The following is a 19574-nucleotide window of genomic DNA, read 5'->3' on the forward strand; positions in this document are numbered from 1 at the left end:
AGACAGACCCATAAACAACTGTGGTAATGCTCTGACATGAGTTCTGTGGAGTCAGGAAGAACAAGCTAGTATGAAAGCTCAGATAACAAAGATCATTTTGCTTAGTAAGGCTGAGGCCTTGAAGGATGAGTATGATTTTCCAGAGAGAAAAGGCATTCTAGATGGAAGAAATTACAGGCACAAAGACAAGTGTTGTGAGAGAATAGATGGTCATATCTAGAGCTGTGTATATGGAAAGGAATGTCTTGGAGGTATCAGGAAACTTAAATAAAGACAAAATTGTAAAGAGCCTTGAATGCCATACTGAATAATTGGACTTGAAAAAAGCAATAAGGATCTTAGAAAGATTTTTAGGCAGGGGAGTAACAGAACATAGGGCAAACCATAAGAAATTGACCACGTTTGACTGCTTTTAACCTATAAAAACAATTTCATGTTTCAACCTAATAAAAAATAGTGAACATTTTTGAGTAATTAGCAGCATGTTACACCCCACAATACATGCCTTACATGGATTATCTCATCTAATCCTCACAAGTTTAGGCATTATTGTTGTCCCCAGTTTAAATATGACACTAAAATTCAGAGAGTATCTTTGGACTTAATCAAGGTCCTGGTCCCTGACTTTTAAAAGCCCATGGTTTTAATGATTTTAACCAAACGTCTCCAGTTCTGCATTTTATTAAAATAACTTGGTTAGGCACAGTGGTGCATGCCTGTAATCCCAGCACTTTCAGAGGCCAAGGCAGGAGGATCGCTTGAGCCCAGGAGTTTGAGACCAACCTGGGCAACATAGTGAGATCTTGTCTCTACTAAAAATAAAAATAAAAAATTAGCTGGGTGTTGGGGAAAAGGCCTGTAGTCCCAGCTACTCAGGAGGCTGAGGTGGGAGGATGACTTAAGCCTGAGAGGTCAAGGCTGCAGTGAACCATGATCATGCCACTGCACTCCAGCCTGGGTGACAGAGCAAGACCCTCTCTCAAAAAGAAAGAAAAAACAAAACCTCTGGTGACCAGACTGGACATTAGAGGAACATGCTACCACCCTGGCTCTTTCTTTGAGGCAGATTTAAAAATCTTCTTCAAAAGCTTAATTTCCCTTTAGCCAGCATTATTACAGTGTAAAGTCAGTTGAAAATCTGAGTAAACCCTACTGAAAATTTTGTTTGCTAATTAAAAACTACTTATTTATAAACTCTGACATATTAGAGCTGGCAGAGACTTCAGGAATCATCTAGTTTCATTTCTTATTTACTCAAGAAGATTCTGGTCCAGAGAGGAGAAGTGGTTTGCCTGAGGTCATAGAATTACTAGTAGCAGAGATGAAACTGGCCTTGATGTCTCCTGGCTCTTCCTTTATGTTCCCTAGTGAATTAAAATGGATCTTACTTTCACAAACATGCACTAAGCACCTACTGTGTATAAGGCCCATTGTTCTAGGTATATTCTTCAGTTTTCTTACACATGCAAATGTGTACAAATTCATGTTAGGTAGATGGTTCAGTTTGGCTAACTACTGATACTACGTCAAAGATATAGGGGGAAATCTGTCTTTTAGCTATCCATATCATGGAATTGGCAAACATACATTGATAATAAATTTTTAATACTGAAGATATCCATTAAGATTACTGTTCTGAGTCCTTGTGTGTTTTGTTTCCTTTTGCCCCAAGGTACCCATGTGCTAACAAATAATAAAGAAAAAATTTCAAGCAGGAGTTTTTACATTATTTGAGTTGTGAAACCTTGAAGATGATGTAAGCATTTCAAAATCCTTGAACAAGATGTAAATTTTAATGATATGCATAACATATATGACACACATTGACATTCATAGGATTTTTGAAGGCTAGCGAAATTTTTTGCAAGCATTCTTTTTTCACTGACAATGGAAAAATCATCAATGTGATGATTATTTGATTATCCCATGGTCCATTTTATGGATAATGAAGTGGGCAAAGTAGGTATCAAATAATAAAATTAGTAAATACTCTTTATTCACTCTTCTTAGTAAGGGAGGAATAGCAAGTGGTTAGACTGAATAGTGAGTTCAATATCAATAACCCTTTTAAAATAACTTAAGTGTAATTTCTATAATGACCTAGGATTAACGATGACTTGATTAAAAAAAGGAAAAGTTATGTTTGTGAGTAATTTTAGGGAAGGACCAAGGCTTTTCTAGACACTCAAATTTTGTAGAAGCCTAGCATCATTGTGGTTACCTCAAAATATCATAAAGGAAGGTTAACATGAAATAAGCACTTGTAGCAAATAAGGCTTTGGGTGTTGTAATGTTAAAACTTCTGTTCAAAAACCTTACATTAAAAAAAAGTACTCATCTTCATTAAAGATGTGATCCTTTTCACAGAGGTATTTTGAACTTCAAGCTGCTGTTGCTAAGGGGTTGCTAAGGGAAATGAGCTACTCAGCATTAATGTGTAACTTTACTCTTCTGCTTAAAAGTAGTTAAATCATTTCCCCAGCTTTAGAGTCAGAGAAGGGAAGAACTAAAAAGGGTCAAGTGGAGAGTTGCCTCTTTCTGACAGTTATATAGCATGCCTCTCTTGGTTTTCACATTTTTTTATTCACCTCTCATAGAGAAAGGAATAAACCTTTCTGGGCATAAGAGAGTTGAAAACTAGCCTACCAAGTAGGGCAGGGCTTATAATAAATGTAGAATGTCCCTGGCTAAGGCAGAAGGGAAGTGCCTGACCACTGAAAGAAAAGCAGCCATGGGCTGTTGATCTAAGGCTTCTGCTGGTGACCAACCTCAGGAAAGGGCTTTTTATAATAAGTCAGCATTAAGGATGACTTGATAAAGAAAGTTACATATTAGTGAATAGAGCATTGACCACCAAATAATTATGCCCTAAGCAATTGGTTCCGAAGTTTTTCTGAATTATTTGAAATCAATAATTTATATCTTTTCTTGAGTGCCCACTATATTCCAGGTACTGTTATTCTATGTGCTGGGGTTATAAGGCAAATAACGTACAATTTCTGCCATGCAAGCTCACAGTACAGTGTGAAAGTAACAATGAAATGGCTGGGTGCGGTGGCTCACACCTGTAATCCCAGCACTTTGGGAGGCCGAGGCAGGTGGATCACCTGAGGTCGGGAGTTCAAGACCAGCCTAACCAACATGGAGAAATCCCGTCTCTATTAAAAATACAAAATTAGCTGGGCATGGTGGTGCATGCCTGTAATCTCAGCTACTTGGGAGGCTAAGGCAAGAGAATTGCTTGAACCAGGAAGGCAGAGGTTGCAGTGAGCCAAGATCACACCACTGGTGTGATCCAGCCTGGGTGACAGAGCGAACTCTGCCTCAAAAAAAAAAAAGAAAAGAAAAAGAAAGTAACAATGAACTATAATCCATTGAATGCAATCTGTAATTGAATTGCTTGAAAATTACTGAAGTCTGGAATTATGTTCACAGTGGATTTTTAATAAATCAAATTTGGAAATATTTGTAAAGATTAATGTTTTGGGACTTTAGCAGACAATTTCATCTGAAGATCAGTCACTCTCTACACCACTTCCAAGCCTGAGGAATGGAATAGCACATGCACAAAATAACGTAGACAAAATGTTTCCATTGTAATCCTCATAGGACCAGGGTTCTGTTATCACCTCGTGGCAGAATACTGAATTTACAGGCATAGATTATTTTGATTGTTACTGTTTTAAATGTCAATAGAAGTCAAAGACATTATTTTGAATGTTAGTTTTTGAGTATAGAGTAACACAGAAAATAAGACTTAAATATCTTTAGATTCACACTTTCCTATGTAAGTTGGTATGTTATAGAGAAAAGACTGTGGACCGAGGTTGGGCATACGTAAGCATGAAACCTAAATTGGCCTCTTACTAGTTACATGATCTTGAGAAAATCAGTTAAATTATGTAATCTCTAGTTTTCTTATTGGAAATCTCGGAGTTGTGAGATTAAATGAGATTTATAGGCACAGCACCTACCGTAATGTTCAACACACAGTGAATGTTCCGTCAATATTAATTCTTGTTGCTTTTATAAAGAACGTACTGCATAAGAGGTCTGCCTGTCCACAGTCGTCATATCATAATATCCCTCTATTTATAGCTTTTAAAAGTGGAGGAGGTTGGAATAGATTCAGAGGAGCCTTCATAGGGGTTCTGGCTAGGATGCGATGGCTGTCAGTATCTCTTTCCTTTCCCCCTACCCCACCTCTATTCTTATATGAAAAATATTCTGCATTTTCCTAGCCAATTCTTATCATTCTTTGGACCTCGCCTCAGTTCAGGCTTCTCCCATGAAGCCTTCCCCATCGCTCCAGATCTCATCCTCATTATCAACTATCTCTAACACTTAATTTTGGTATTCTTTTTACATCCTTCCTTAGGCTATTAGGATTCATGTGTAAAAAGGAAAGCTCCTTCCCAACCAGATTTTAAGCTCCTTGAAGGTGGGGACTATGACTTCTATTTCTTTTTATTGTTCACACCAATAATTTAGCGCTGAACTTTGCCCACAAGATTAAGTAAATGTTGATCTGCAGCAGGCACTTTTTAATTAGAACTGGAACAGACCATTCAGCCTTTGTTAGTTATGATTTTCTTGTTATTCTCTAGTTGTTTTGAGAGTCTTTATATCATATCTTCCTCAACAAGATTGAATTATCCTGAAACTAATACTAATGTATGCATTTCCTCCCCATTCTACATATTAGTAATAATTGCTGCCATTTAGAGTGATGCCTCCACCAAGCCTATGTATGTCTTGTTTTTTTTTTTTCTGGCAACAAACCATAAGTGAAGTATTATTGTGCCCATTTTACAGATGAGGAAATTGAGGCTTATGGAGCCTAACATATCATTTTTCCCTAAGGAGATGTTCAGCGACCCCTGGTTGAATCAAACAAAATGGGCCTTGGGACAGTACTTGAAGTGTTAACCAGTGGAACTATTGATCTTCATTCATTCCCCATAACTCAGCACTACTTGGAAATAAGGACATATAACTTAATTCAACTACTGCTTGTTGAGCAACTACTGTATGTAAGGGGTTTTTTCAGGAAAAAAGAGGAAAAACGGGTAAGGTTGGGGACTTAGATACTCATCCTGCTTTCTAAAATGCTTTGCTTTCCAGCTTTAATCTTTTGTACTGGCCGGGCGCGGTGGCTCACGCCTGTAATCCCAGCACTTTGGGAGGCCGAGGCGGGCGGATCACGAGGTCAGGAGATCGAGACCACAGTGAAACCCCGTCTCTACTAAAAATATAAAAAATTAGCCAGGCACGGTTGGCGGGCGCCTGTAGTCCCAGCTACTCGGAGAGGCTGAGGCAGGAGAATGGCGTGAACCTGGGAGACAGAGCTTGCAGTGAGCCGAGATCGCGCCACTGCACTCCAGCCTGGGCGACAGAGCGAGACTCCGTCTCAAAAAAAAAAAAAAAAAAAAAATCTTTTGTATTTCTCCCACTCCAAATTTACAGCCTGATCATAATAATAGATTAAATGAGATATCTTGAGGACATACCTAGCTAAAAGCATGTCACAAAGAAATCTTTTTAAGAAAATATTTTTAAAGAATATTTTTTAAATTTTTTAATCTTGCTATTTTTTAGTTGAGAAAAAATTGAGCATGACTTTCACCTTCCCTTTCCTTTCTCTTCTAGTCTGTGCCCATCTTTCTCACTGATTCAACAAATATTTACTAAGGCTGGGCACAGAGGCTTATGCCTATAATATTAGCACTTTGAGAGGCTGAGGCAGGAGGATCTCTTGAGGCCAGGAGTTCAAGACAAGGCTGGGCAAAATACCGAGACCCCTATCTCTGCCAAAAAAAAAAATTCTTAATTAAAAAACACAAATATTTACTAAGCATATTCTTTTGTGACATAAAGGAAGAGATATCTTACTTTTAGATAAGGAAAACACCTTCCTAGAAGTATGCTTAGATACTATAATTGTCACTACTGTGGGATTGAGTAAAATTGTGTATGTCCAGTGCCTAATACAGTGTTTGGTATACAGTAGACTCCTGGTGAAACATAGTGTTTTCATTTGTGCTTTAGAATTCCTGTTAATTTCGTCCGGGTGCGGTGGCTCACGCCTGTAATCCCAGCACTTTGGGAGGCTGAGGCGGGCAGATCACGAGGTCAGGAAATCGAGACCATCCTGGCTAACACGGTGAAACCCCATCTCTACTAAAAATACAAAAAATTAGCCGGGTGTGGTGGCGGGCACCTGTAGTCCCAGCTACTCAGGAGGCTGAGGCAGGAGAGCCGCGTGAACCTGGGAGGCGGAGCTTGCAGTGAGCCGAGATGGCGCCACTGCACTCTAGCCTGGGCAACAAAGCGAGATTCCATCTCAAAAAAAATAAATAAATAAAATAAAATAAAATAAAAACTCTGCCCTAACTGGCAAGTCAAAAAATTCCTGTTAATTTCGTTATTTCTTCTTCTCCTCCCTTTCTCCCCTCCCCTCCTCTCCCTTTGACCTTTTCTTCCTTCTTTCTCCTCCTCCTCCTCCCTTCTTTTTCCATGGATGTACCTTCTTTGCCTTTTACATCTCTTCCTTTATTATTAGTTACAGAATTATAAATGAGTCCAGAATTTTTTTAAATTCCATATCAAGTCATTTTCAAAAATTTATTAAACTGACCAAACACTATATCCTTTAATGGTATGAATAGCTACTCCATACTTTACCTGCTCGTGCACTTAGATTTATAAAAATTTATATATATAGCAGGGTTTTTTGTTTGTTTCTTTGTTTTGGTTTTTTATTTTTAGTAAAGCTCATCTGAACTGATACGAAAAGGCCCCAAATCCCTTAATGCAGGGATCTTCAGAAATCTCTATGTGTTTTCACATTGACCCTGCTGAGTTTTTGGGGGGGTTATGATGAAGAATATATCAGGGAAAAGTCCAGACAGCCATTCCACCTAAATCAGATGCTTGGATGAATGTGTATTTACCTTTTTTTCCAGAATTTTGTAAGTAAGGTAGTTTTCCCGTACTTCAAACTTTCTTTCCCAGAAAGACATCCTAGTGCTTTAAGAGTATGGTCAAAGGCACATTTGAAAAAGTAAGCATACACTGACTCTGGAAAGGAACCTTTTACTTTCAGCTGCTGCTCTTGCATAAGGCTTAGGAATATGAAGAGAAAGCGGGAAGATGAATATGAATCTACTCTTAGGTCCATTTACCTGCACAGGTGAACTCTTGGCGATTTAGACAGGTTAGACATCCATTTGTCACATTTCCCCCCACAGTAGCATTCTTCTAGCTTTCCCACAATCTGTAGTAGACAAAACTACTTAGGAAGGAGAAAGGCATTATTGACTATCAGGTCATATATCTCACAGAGAACATTCGACAGTGAATTTCTGATAGACTCCTTCACATCAATCTGGTGCATCTTTCTTGCCCCTGTAGTGTGTTTGCGTTTTCCTATAAAAATTGATTTAATGTTTCTATATGATAAAGAAAAAAAAAGACAGAAACCAACACCACAATTCAACAAAGGAAAATTAAGCTTTAAATTTTCTCAAAAGCTTTTACATATAGTATACCATTTTCTGGGCGGACTGATTGTATTTTTCCTAAAGAAAGAAATGCCAGCAGCCTAGGTTTATTTTTCAAGGGAAGAGGTAAAGGATAAAACGAAATTGAACCACAGGAAAATGTCAGGTCATAGTCACTGATGACGCTATTTAAATGGTGTGCTATAATCACATTAGGGCAGAGCACATGGAATTCCTGATTTCTGCATGACAGTGAAGAAGAGCTAGCAATTATCTATATGTGTGTGTGTGGATATGTGAGTGTCTGTTCACTCTACCTTCCCACCCCATTTTGCTAATTCAATTGAGGGGCAAGAAGAGGTAATCCAGACAGCCGGAACAGGAGGAAAAGGTCTGCAGCTGTGTTCGGAGGGACTGGTGTGAAGAGAGAGGCTCAGTCTGACTTGGAGTTTTGTGCTGTTGCACGTGAATGCTCTGGAACTGCCCTAATCGACTGAAAATGAGCCGGCTACAGTCATATGGAACAGGTCTGTTTAGCCACATCGCTGGATAGCCTGGCAGATGGTAGACCGTCAATGGGTGGTATTGATTGGCTGGATTTGCCTTAGGGTAACAAGACTATGGGTCCTTAAAAACCCGCTTCATCTTATTTTCCTTTGTGCAGCTTCATACAGTAGTGGTTTTCTCTTCTCACTCCCCCCAGTCCCCATTATCCCCTTTTTCCCTTTTCAAATTAAAAGTCTTCCTTGGTAATCAAAATAGAGAGGTTACCTTGAGATAAACACTCTTTAAATTAGCACCAAGGCAAGAAAACTTGAGAATATTTTATTTACTAGGCTGATTACATTTTAATGTTTGAAGAAAGTGACATTTTTTAATTAGTGTTTAAGACATATGGTGAGTGTACAAATTAGCTTATTTCATACAACCAGAATTTGATGAGAGCAACTCCTCCTTCTCACTCCCCAGTTAAAAATTGTCACTTGAAACTTAATATATTCAAGGAGGTTCAATGGTATTAAGTGATGCCGTCTTGACTTAAAGATGAAGGACATAGTCACTACTGTGTATGGCTAAATACGGCCTGGATGGGCTGGGAAAATATTAGTGTCAACACCTGTGTTTGCAAGAAAATGTGGAGGTTCCAGACCTCTAATTTTGTCCAGCCAAGAAAAGAAAATCCCAGGTATCTGTGTGTGTTGGTTTCTGTTTTAGACACATGTGGAACATAGAATGGTGTTGCATGCTTTATAAATAATAAGATCCTCCTTAAAATCAGGCCATATAACAATATAAGTGATGTAATTTATTTTTGTTCAGGTGGTTCTATATCCTTTTAACATACCCCAAATCACTTGGAGCTTTCAACTTGGGACATTCTATTTATTCTTGGCAGAGGAGCAGATTAATTGGAATAGAGTGGTACAAAGGAGATACCAAGTTAGCTATACATCCAAAATAGTATACGACAGAAATGTTCCACTTCGAGGCAGATCTTTGGGAAAAAGAACAGCAATGGGTAGAGATATGTGATTGGCTTGCTCTTGTGGTTGTTTATCACTATTCATATAATTGTATTTTCAAAAGAGAGGCTTAAGATTTTGTATTTGTTTTTTTTCAGTGTCTTTACTTTTAAGCTTTCAGTTGTTTCTTATCAGGAAAGACCCATATTAAATAAACCTAATTTCTACTCAGAAGAAAAGTTGCACCCTTAAACTCTTGCCTCCATCTTGTATGTGCTTCATCCACATGCACACTTTTGAGTTTTCATCACTGTATGTGAATATTTTTCTGTTTTTGCTAAAGAGGAATATTTCCATGAGGTTTTTGGCCTTCCCCATTTCTCTGTGTTGATTGTATTTTCCTTGTTCATCCTTCGCTGAATGAAACAAAGCTTGCTTGTGTTTCATTCTTCACAGTTCTTATTAGAATTGGTGGCAGTGTTTTGTTTTGTTTTGTTTCGTTTCCTTGCTTTAAGTCAAGAGAAGGGAGTTTATTTATTTATTTTGACAAGATACAGTGAGAGACAATCTTGCCTGTTAGGATGCTAGTGTTTCTCATGTCACATTTTACACCCAAAAGCTATTCCAAGGGAAAAAAAAAAAGAAATCTTTTAAGATGGTTCATTTGAATCTGTGCACTCTACCCACCTGGTGGTTATATAGTGAACTGTTACTTTAAAGAGTAGTTTAAACACCAGCCATGTTTGGGGCAGGCTGCTCTTGCAAAGAGAGCAGTACATATAACAGGAGTCTACTGTGTGTGAGATAAGGGGAAAATTCAGCTCACTGACTAGAGGTTTTAATGTACGAACTCTAGGGAAATAATATATTGACTGTTCGGTGGTGCGCAAGAAAATTGAAGAACCCTTTGCAGACGGAGTGCTTTGCAAAGGATTCTATCTGTTTCTCTTAAAACAAAATCTGTGGCAAGATGTTTGAAATCAGCAGGACGCTTAATGCTGCTTTGTTAAATAATGAGGTAATATTTTGTCACTTTTTTCTGGGCAGCATCTGTTTTCCCCCCTCTTCTTTTTTTTCTCTATATTTATGAAGGATTCTTTTTTTTCCGCCTCATGGAAGTCAAGGAAATACAATTCACGCTTCCATTTCTGTTCCTTCCTTTTGGTGCTTTTGGAGCTTTTGGAGAATTTGGTTGTCTTTTTTTATTTGCAGTTTCAGCCGGCTGCTGTTTCCTAGCCCATTGTGCCACGTAAGGCTTCTCCACTGCGCGGAGTAGGTAGTTATTAACGCTGAATTGGCTTCTGGTACAGTCCATCTGGACTCTGTGTGGGAAAGCTGGCTGCCGGCGACTGATGCTGAGATATCTGCAACCTTTGGGATGTGTGCATGGTGGCAAGGGGCTGACTGATATGAGATTACTTCTTTTAAGGGAAATTGTTATTAATGAGTCAAGAAACTGCTCATTTATGGTAAGAGGAATACAGCGGCGCTGGCAGCCCCACAGTGCTGGGATATCATTTTTAGGTTGCCTTAGCTGCTTGAGTGAGACAAGTTTCTTTCTGTGGTGGTGGATTGTGGCAGAAAAAAAAAAAATCATGCATGACTAGGAGACTCGCCTGCCTGATTCTTGAGATAATATATTGAGAATCTGTTGCTTTACAAATGTCACATCACTGATGTAGCGGTCAGCCCCTCACTCTGAAAGATGAATGGTACTATTGGAAATGCGATAATAAGGTTGACTTTTCCCAACAATAGGATTCTGCCTTTGTCTTTAGAGAAAAGGCCTCTGAGGACATTTGTGCATTTGTTTGAGGATTCTGTTGAAAGACTTTAGAGTGGAGGTTTGTGGAAAAGTGATCAATATACGAAATGCATGAATTTTTAGCCTAGCAAAACCAGCTAGTTATTTATACTGTATATACAGCTACTATTTTGGAAAAGTGGCCAGAATACCTTTTAATATACCTAATGTTGATTTGTGGTTCATTAAGTGTACTGAGGTTAGTAAGGATGGGAGAAAAGTGTTTTTAAAATTTTTATCTTTGATAACCTCCAGAGAAATCTAAGTAAATATTTTGTTCCAAGTGACCTGTTTTTATTTGTGTTTGTCAGCATTGTCTTAATGTTTACTTTTCACAATATTTTAATATTGGTGAAATTGCACTCAGAGTTTATGTTGTTGATTTGGGGCACACATACCTACTCTGTGTATATATGCTGAACCATTTAGAACACTTTAACCTGTGAATTCACCCTCAGTACACAGTTCAACAGCTACTGTAGTACTATTATGACTCACAGGACATTTTATACATTTGCTAAATGAATTACTTTAAAAGTTTACTTAATTGAGTATTGTTCCACCTTAAGGAATTATAGTTTTAACATTTTTACTTTTCTATTTCATGTATTTTCATTTATGATAGCTGAACATATTCATACTCAAGTCTAATGGATTATGCAGTGTACCCAACACATATTGTTTTATGATGTATCTGTATTTTCTGAAGTGTGAATATATACGTATGTTTATATGTGTGTGTTCATGAAACAGCATCTTGGACAGAATAGTTTTGATCTTGAAAAATGTAAGGTTATTTTCTTTTCTAATAATTTTTCACAAACCCATTTATTCTTGGACTTTGAAACCCAGAAATATAGCATATTTTTTGATCTGTATTTCTACTCTGCCTAGTTCCGTCTCACTGCCAACTCTAGTCAAAGATTAAAGATTACGTTGAATTTTGTCTTTGGTAATATGTGTTACCACTGTGTATTTATTGAAGAACAAATTGATTAAATTATGAGTTAAATAAATAGTAACACATTAGTCTTTTGCATAGGTGTGAAGCATGAACTTCTCAGGTAAGCCACTTAAAAAACCCAAACCAGAACAAAAAATACACTACTGAAGGCTTGGTAGTGTAGAGGTTATTAAATGTGTAAATAGGCAGACAAACTGTATACCTTACCACACACTGGCTAAATGTCTCTTTGCAAATTTCTTAAGAGGCCAAAGAAAAAAAGACATCCCTTTGAAGGAGAGAAGCAAAATCACTTATTTAGTTAAGCAAAATGAGCATTCTGCACAGGTTTTGAAATGAGGCTGTTGTCAAAAGCATGTTTTGCCTTTCTCTAAAGCGGTAGGAGAATGTGTTTTAGTGGATTTTTAAAAATTCAGATCATGCTTCTATCCAACTTGAAAAATAAATTCATTTAAATAAATCATTCATCATCCTCAGTTTTGAAAAGCTCAGACAGAAGACAGAAAGGTAGAGGCTGACAGCTGCCCCTTCCTTACCCCCACCATTTTTTTTCTTTTTGTTTATTAGGAAATAGTTTTCTGAGACAAACTTGTATGAACCTAGTTCACGGAGCAAGCTTAATCCCCAACTTGCTTGCTTTTGAAATGTTGGCCATGTTAGCTGGAGAAGGAGCATTACTTACTAAAAATCAGCAATATCTGGAAATAATAAAGTTAAATTGTAGATGAATTAGCACATTAAAGTGCTTTTGTTGTATCTTTAAGCCTACAGGCAGATCATTAAATATGCATTTCGCTAGAAAGCAACTGTCTAGAAAGATAAGGTGGTTGAAAATATTCTACAGTGGAAAAGCCCTCCATCAGAGGAGTGGGATGGTTTGGCCCTCAGGACGAGAAAAGAAGGACCCTCCCACTGTTAGTTAAGGTTTGCAAGCCTCCAGTGACCTGCAGTTGTTACAGTACTTTTGAGCTGGGAGGAGGGAAAAGGTAAAAATACAAGTATGGCTGTTGTTGCTTCAGCCGGGCCTTAATTACCAGACACAAGAAGCAGTTCAGAAATCTGGTCTCTGTTGTTGTAGAGGTCACCAAATCATTAACATCGTCAATCTGGCAGTAGCTAATTTAAATAGCACCTGATGTTGCAACGCCTCCCTTCGTTTCCCCAGCCAATCAGATCCAGGCTTCGGCTGACAGATGGTCCCATAAATGGATGTAAAAAGGGGAAGCTTCGAGCCAATTTCAGCAAGGCTCTGTTCAGTTGTTCTTATCTACATCCTAGAATCGGGGGTTTCAGCTCACTGCTCCTTTTCTTTTTTTTCTTTCTCTCCCCCGCCCACCCCCCCAAAAATAATTGATTTGCTTTACAATCATCCACACTGTGTTTTGTGGATCTTTAATTATATATAACAATAGTAGTCATTTTAAATATATATTCTGAAATCTTTGCAAATTTTAACAGAAGAGTCGAAGCTCTGCGAGACCCAATATTTGCCAATAAGAATGGTTATGGTAGGTATGACTAGATTTATAATCTGTTGTTTGTGTTGCTGGAGGGAAGAAAAGCATCTACACCTTGACCAGTCTTATGTCTGCACAAGAGTTTAGTTCTGTGCTGCTGTTCGGTTCCTACATTTACTATCTCTTTTGTGTAGAGAGTGCGGGTAGGTCCTTTTATTGAAAAGCAATGGGGATATAAGATTGTCATTTTTAACAAGTCGTTGTCAGTTTTCCCTTCAACATAAAGGCAAGGGGTGGAGGGGGAGGGCTGAAATAATTGCCGGTTTATTGAAAGAGGTTATATTACTTGAGACATAATGGCAAAAGAAGGGTTTTCTTTTTTGTAAGGGAGAGGGGGTTTGTCTACGTGCCTGGGTTTTGTGGGGCTGGGGGTGGATGCAGCAGGGTTAGGAATCTCTCAATGTCCGTGCTGGAAATTTAAACCTCGAGAGGCAGCTCCTGGATACTGAACACTGAGATGGGCAGTTGTGTTTCGGGGGACTGCGCAGTCAAAACGGCAAAGAGAGTGATTTATTTGGGCTTCAGTAAATGCTGCATCTTGTATTTCAAAGAGTTTCCTGTCATGACCTCATAAAAAAGAGGAGGCGGCTTGTATGTGTAGCAGTGCCTGGCGTGTTGAGTTGTTGCTTCCTTCTCTGGGCAGCAGCTCTGTAAGAAGGAATGTCAGCTTTTACATAACGTTCCTTTCCGCTTTTGACACACTGTGTGAGGGTCCATCTTCTTCTGATCACAGATGGAGTGGAATGGCTTGAAGATGGTAAGTGAAAAGAGGAAGGCAGCCTGGAGGTCCCAGCCCTGTGTGTGTGTGTGTGTGTGTATGTGTGTGTGCTTGTATGTGTGTATGTGTAAGGATGCTGGACTGTGCGTCGTAAATCACTGTGCTGATCGTTTGTGTGTGTATGTATGTGTGTGTTTATTAGTATTTCTCTTTTCTGAAAACCAGAATCCATCTCCAAGTGTAATGGCACTGCATGCACACAAGGCACACACACTGCCTCTTCCAGCAAACACACATTTTAGCCAAGGAAGGTTGGTGTCTTTTTTGACAATCAATGTCACCGTCACTGTTGGCTGGCGTGTCCACAGCCTCTGTGAGCCTTCAACGGAATTACACGACTGCTAAAGTTAAAGGCACATTTCTTTTTCAGTCTCATGCTAGGAGTGATGGGGAAGGATGGGAATGAGGGGTGGAGGAGGTGAGATTCAGTACCAGCAGATGCAATTGTGAAACAGGACTTTCGGATGTGGAAGGGGAACTGGAAAACCTTTCTGCCGAAGTAGTAAATCTATTTTTAGCATCATCTTTTTCTGAAAAAAGAAGCAGGGAAACTCCTTGAGTGCCGCTTCTGTCGCCTGATGTTGACCCTGAAGATATGGCACGAAATGGCATGATTAGATGCCACGAGTGCCCACTTTGACTTTGAATTTTCACCAGCAATAGGTTTCACGGGGTTTCAGAGCTGGGTATGGGGGCAGGCTGTAAATTCATAACCATCTTACTTATTTTTCCCTAGAAAAGCCTGGGGAGGACTTTTTGCTCTGCATAGATGTTATAACAAAGCTGTGGTCTTTTTCTCATTCTTAGAGGATTGCCTTTGTCTGGCTGCTTGTTTTGATGGGTGTAAAACAAATAAGATTAGACCGAGCAGCCCAACTGAAAGCGATAGCTGGGAGGAAAACCCAATGAAAGGTTGCCGGGGAAACGAACAGAGGAGAAGCCGAGTAGGGAGCAGGTGGCTATCATGAGAACACACTGCAAACAGTGTAAAAAAAAGGGGAGGGGGACAGGACCTCGATTATCTTTGCTGTTCTTTGTGGCCAGCCCAACTTTAATTATTCGTTATTAATAGGTGTTAATTACATTTCTAACTCTGGTTTACAGTGATTTTTAGAAATCTATTTTTAAGCATCTATTCTGTCTCCCCTGTTTGTGTGTGTGTGTGTGTGTGTGTGTGGTTTTTGTTGTTGTTGTTGTTGTAGTTGTTGTTTAAAAAACCCAGAGAGGAGGAGAGGGGGAAGGGAGGGTAGGGAATCTTGCTTTTTTTTTTTTTCCTTTTTCCCCCTTTTCCCTGCTATGAAATTGTACATGCGAAAAATCTCAAGGAATTCTGTGAGACCATTTGAAAAAAATGTAAATTATATTGAATGAAGTTGACGGAAGCATAATAGTGAACTCCCACAGCTGATAGGTTCTGCAAATGATTTCTTAGAAATGTCCAGCAAATATTCATAGGAAAAATATAGGTAGAATAGATCTACCCTAAGCAATGATTTGGGGTTAGGTGATATTGGTATTTTTACTAAATCGGATGTTGATACTATAGTTTCAGGGGAATTCATTGTACCTCTCATTTTTTTTCCTCAGTAGAAATTACTTTACAAAATAATAAATTAAGAGCTTTTTGCTTTCCTTCTTTCCCCATGCCCACAGTCATAACCACTGCCTTCCATTTGGCATTTGGTCCTGGTTCTGGTCTTGGCACAAACTGAGAGAAAAGCTGATTTTTATATTAGTGTCTTTGAATGTCTGGGACCCATGTGTGCACTGGGTGACAAGCATCTCTCTTTTTTTCTCTAAATGCGTTTTACTAATTGTCTCTTTTTCTCATGATGGTGGGTACCATAAGGATTGAAAGGTGTAGTACTTGGGTGAACAGGAGATAGCGTAAAAACAACTGAAATGGTGATCCGTTAGGGTTTTTTACTAAAGGACAAAATAGATACATGATCAGAGAGCTAATTGTAAGCCCAAAAATGAGAGATTTAAAAATGCTGAAATACATTAAAAGATTAGGAAATATAATTGGCTTTATTGAAAGTACGCTTAATTTTTACTCTCTTCATTGCAAATCCCCCCCCCCCAATTCTTTTTTCCTTGCAGATGCATCTTTTTGTTTTCTCTTCTTATTAGGGGATTTAAAAATTTTGTTTTTACTCTTGAGGTAAAAATAAATAAACTTATGTTTTTTGTCATACACTTGAACCTTGCGGCCATATGTTGAGTGCATAAGCCTGTGTGTCACCTTTAAAAAAATAGAATTTTTTAAGTCTCTAATATAGTTTCCTTTTTTATTTTCTGAGAATTTTCTGGCAATTTTTAGTTAGGGGAAAATAATTTATGTAAGAAGTGTCAGCTTGGCTTGGGTTGCAAAAAAGACACGTGGTTCTGATGCTGACCTTTCTCGATCCTTTGTCTTAAAAATATTAATGCCTACTACCTTCATGTGGAGGTGTGCCTTTATGGAAGCACAAGGCTGAATGTGCATTTATTAAGAAACGAAAATCCAATTGGAAATATTTCTGCAAAAAACATCTGACTAAGTCGTAGTTTTAATGATCAGAATGACCATATATCTCATAGTAACATAACAGCTAAATCATTTAATATTTAAATTTTTGAAAGGGTAAAATTAACATAGATGGGGAAGTAGCTGAAAAATTACTTTGAGAATCGTTGATTTACAAGACAATTTAATATCTCATTTTTTTAAAAGCTAACAAACAACTTAACCATTAATTTGTGATCTCAGTCCCATTCATTTCTACCTGCCATTCATTCAAGTCATTCTCCTGGCCAGATACAGATGGCCTTGCTTCTGTTTTTTGGTTTGCACAAAACCTTAAAACTTTTTCTCTCCCAATACCCCTTCCTTGGTCCTTTGAAAATGAGGGTGTTGTTATGAGAGGAAGGCCAGATTGTTGTGAGATAATAACAATAGAGTATTTAAAAAGAGAGAGAAAGACAATGAACTGCGCATTTGCCTTTTAGTTCTAAACTTAGTCTTGAAATTGGGTTTGGGACACTTTAGACTTCAGATATTTTAAACTTAGGATTTCTATTAGGGATAGGCTATTTGAAATTTCATATCTAGAAATTATTGCATGAATGGTGCTTTGTGTGTGTGTGTTCAATATCTCTAAAAGGACTTGTGGATGAATTGAGGTGTTTTTCTCAAGTTAGAGTTACTATGAACAACAATAGGATTTCCTCAGAGTAAGTCCTTTTCTTTGGTTTGATTTCTTCCCTTTACACTTATTTCCTTATTATAGATGGGTTCTTTTCCTATATGTAGGCCAAATACTATTTCTTCCATGACGAGATATGCTGCTTCATTTAGCCCTGAGCATCTTAATACCTTATTTTAATTTTTTTAAAAAAAGAAACAAATTGTCTGTATGTACCTCAAGTAAGAAATGGTTGTCTTCACAGAGGTCATCATACATAGACAAAAGTACTTTGGCCTTGACAAATTTCTTCATTAGCTCCAGTGATCTGTGGCCACCAGGCAGTTAATTTATATGCCTAGACATTTAATATGTACATTTGTTGGTGAGCTGGCCAGCGGATGCTAAACACACGAGTATGCGCTGGCAAATGCTGCAATGCAGTATTTTTTTCCCAATGTCATTGGGAATTTTGGGGCTAGGAAGGGACATGAACATTTTCAAGCTTTTATCTTACTATTGTCCAGTCGACGGGCCATGTTGTACAGATTTGGTCAATTCTCCTTTTGAAAGTGAAATCAACCTTTCATTTACCACTATCCATTCCCCCATCCATTTAATGTATATGTGGAAAGTGTGTGTGTGCGAGAAAGAGAGGCAGAGAGACTCTGTGTGTATCAGTATAAGTGTGTTGCGGATTCCTGCACCTGTCTTAGGCTTTCCTTATTTGGTATTACTAAACATGTATACACACTTACTTGCAAGTATATGTGCATCTATAAATGGAAAGAAAACCAAACTGGGCTGCTTCCCATAAGAACTGGTTTCTCTTCATGACTCCAAGAGTTCTCTTATTAGAAAAATATGAAATTTCAAATATTCATTAAAAAAGATATATTCAGACCCTGCAGTCTGTTAGTAACCAAACACCTTTCTTTAGCTGCCACTTAAGAAATTATAAGTGTGCAAATCCATAACAATGTGTGTGAGCTAAAAGCCATCCCTTCAATCAAGGGCCTGGGTATGAATTAAAATGTGTGTATGTGGATATGTGTGTGTGTATGGGGTGGGTAGGCAGGATGTTTTTCTTTGAGGGCATTTGAACCTAGTCTTTACCATTGATAAAAATAAGGAGGAGGTAAGATGGAAGTGTTAACATCTGTGCTTTGCTTTGTAAGTTGGTGTGCAAGTGTGTGTGTATTAGGAACATCCTTATATTTTTGAAATCTCCACATATTTTAGGGGTAAAGGGCTTTTATAGGTCACTGGTTTTCTAAGGGTAAAAAAAAAAAAAGAAAAAGTGATCTGTGGGTGGGTGGGAGTCACAAGCAGTAATTGTCTTAAATTAGCTATTTAGCAGTGAAAAGGCAAAAAAGGCTGGAGGACAAGAGTGTAGAAGAGTACCAACATGTGGGTCTGCATCTTTCCGGTATAGGAGATAATGAGTGATAAATTTGAACTGGTGCAGTGCAGGATGCCCGATAATTTCTCAGAACCTTGACTTTGCAGGTCCATTACTTCCTTGCTTGCTTGTTCACACCTTTAATTATATCCAGTTTGGGATGCTAGCTGGGGGCACCAAAGATAAGCCATTTTGTTTGTTGTTTACTTCATTAAGTATTCAGGCAGTGTATTCACAGTAGCTTTGGAGCATCAGTGTTAGGAATTGAGCAGTTTGGAAATGGAATTGTTAAAAAAGAACAAAAAAATAAGACAGCAATCAGCCAGCTAGCTTGCTTTGGATGTTCACATCCACTCTGCTTAATGGTAATATTTATGCTTTCCCTTGTACATTAATTAAGAAATAACTTACGCAGTGTCAGGGCTCTTAATAGGCTGGTGACTTTCTCTCTCTCTCTCTCTCTCTGTCTCTCTCTCTCTCTCTGTCTCTCACTCCAGCTCCAGCTATCTCTTTCTCTCCACCCCACCCCTGAGACTGTCTTTGCTCAGACCATTTTAGGACCAACCAGTTTTGCTTTAGGGGAGCTCATATTCAGATCCTTGTTGTATCTAATACCAAAGGTATTTCTCCCCTCAATGAAGATCCCCTTCTACAAGGATCAAGAAATGCTGAGAGCCCTAAAGGAATCCTTAAATACATTTTGGTTGAGAAAGCAGTAGAAGTGTTGAGGAAATAAGGTCAGTGTAATTTTTGTGCTTGCGTTTTTGTTTTTTGTTGTTTTTGGAAAGTCTTATTTTTAACCCCAAAAGTAAAATGCAAAACTAGCATATGTGATTTTTTAATGAAAAAAAATATATGTCATAGGTCTCTCCTGAAAATAACTTCCCTTGGACTCTTCATTTGAAAAATAACATGTAACCTTTAGCTTAATTTTTGAATTACTCATTTTAAACTATAAAATACGGTTCATAAATATT

At 38.2% G+C, this 19574-nt stretch overlaps 1 protein-coding gene across 11 annotated transcripts in view; it reads left to right on the plus strand.

The window, feature by feature from the left end:
- The window catches only part of ELAVL4 (ELAV like RNA binding protein 4), a 157228-nt gene that overhangs the window by 48219 nt on the left and 89435 nt on the right, over window positions 1-19574 (plus strand). For 4 of the 11 annotated variants that reach the window (XM_030823884.1, XM_003259003.3, XM_003258999.2 and 1 more), the window contains exon 1: window positions 12963-13241. The exons of 2 other annotated variants lie outside the window; for them this stretch is intronic. Coding sequence is in view for 4 of the 9 variants with exons in the window: in XM_003259003.3 (XP_003259051.1) it covers window positions 13233-13241 (9 nt within the window). In the remaining 5 variants the exon portion in view is untranslated. Of the gene's footprint in view, window positions 1-9961; window positions 9984-12962; window positions 13242-13549; window positions 14008-19574 lie in introns of those variants that run through there. 5 more of the 11 variants (XM_030823885.1, XM_030823882.1, XM_030823886.1 and 2 more) reach the window with 4 other exon arrangements.

This window comes from Nomascus leucogenys, chromosome 12, assembly GCF_006542625.1.
Source record: "Nomascus leucogenys isolate Asia chromosome 12, Asia_NLE_v1, whole genome shotgun sequence".
In the NCBI taxonomy this organism is placed as follows: Eukaryota; Metazoa; Chordata; class Mammalia; order Primates; family Hylobatidae; genus Nomascus; species Nomascus leucogenys.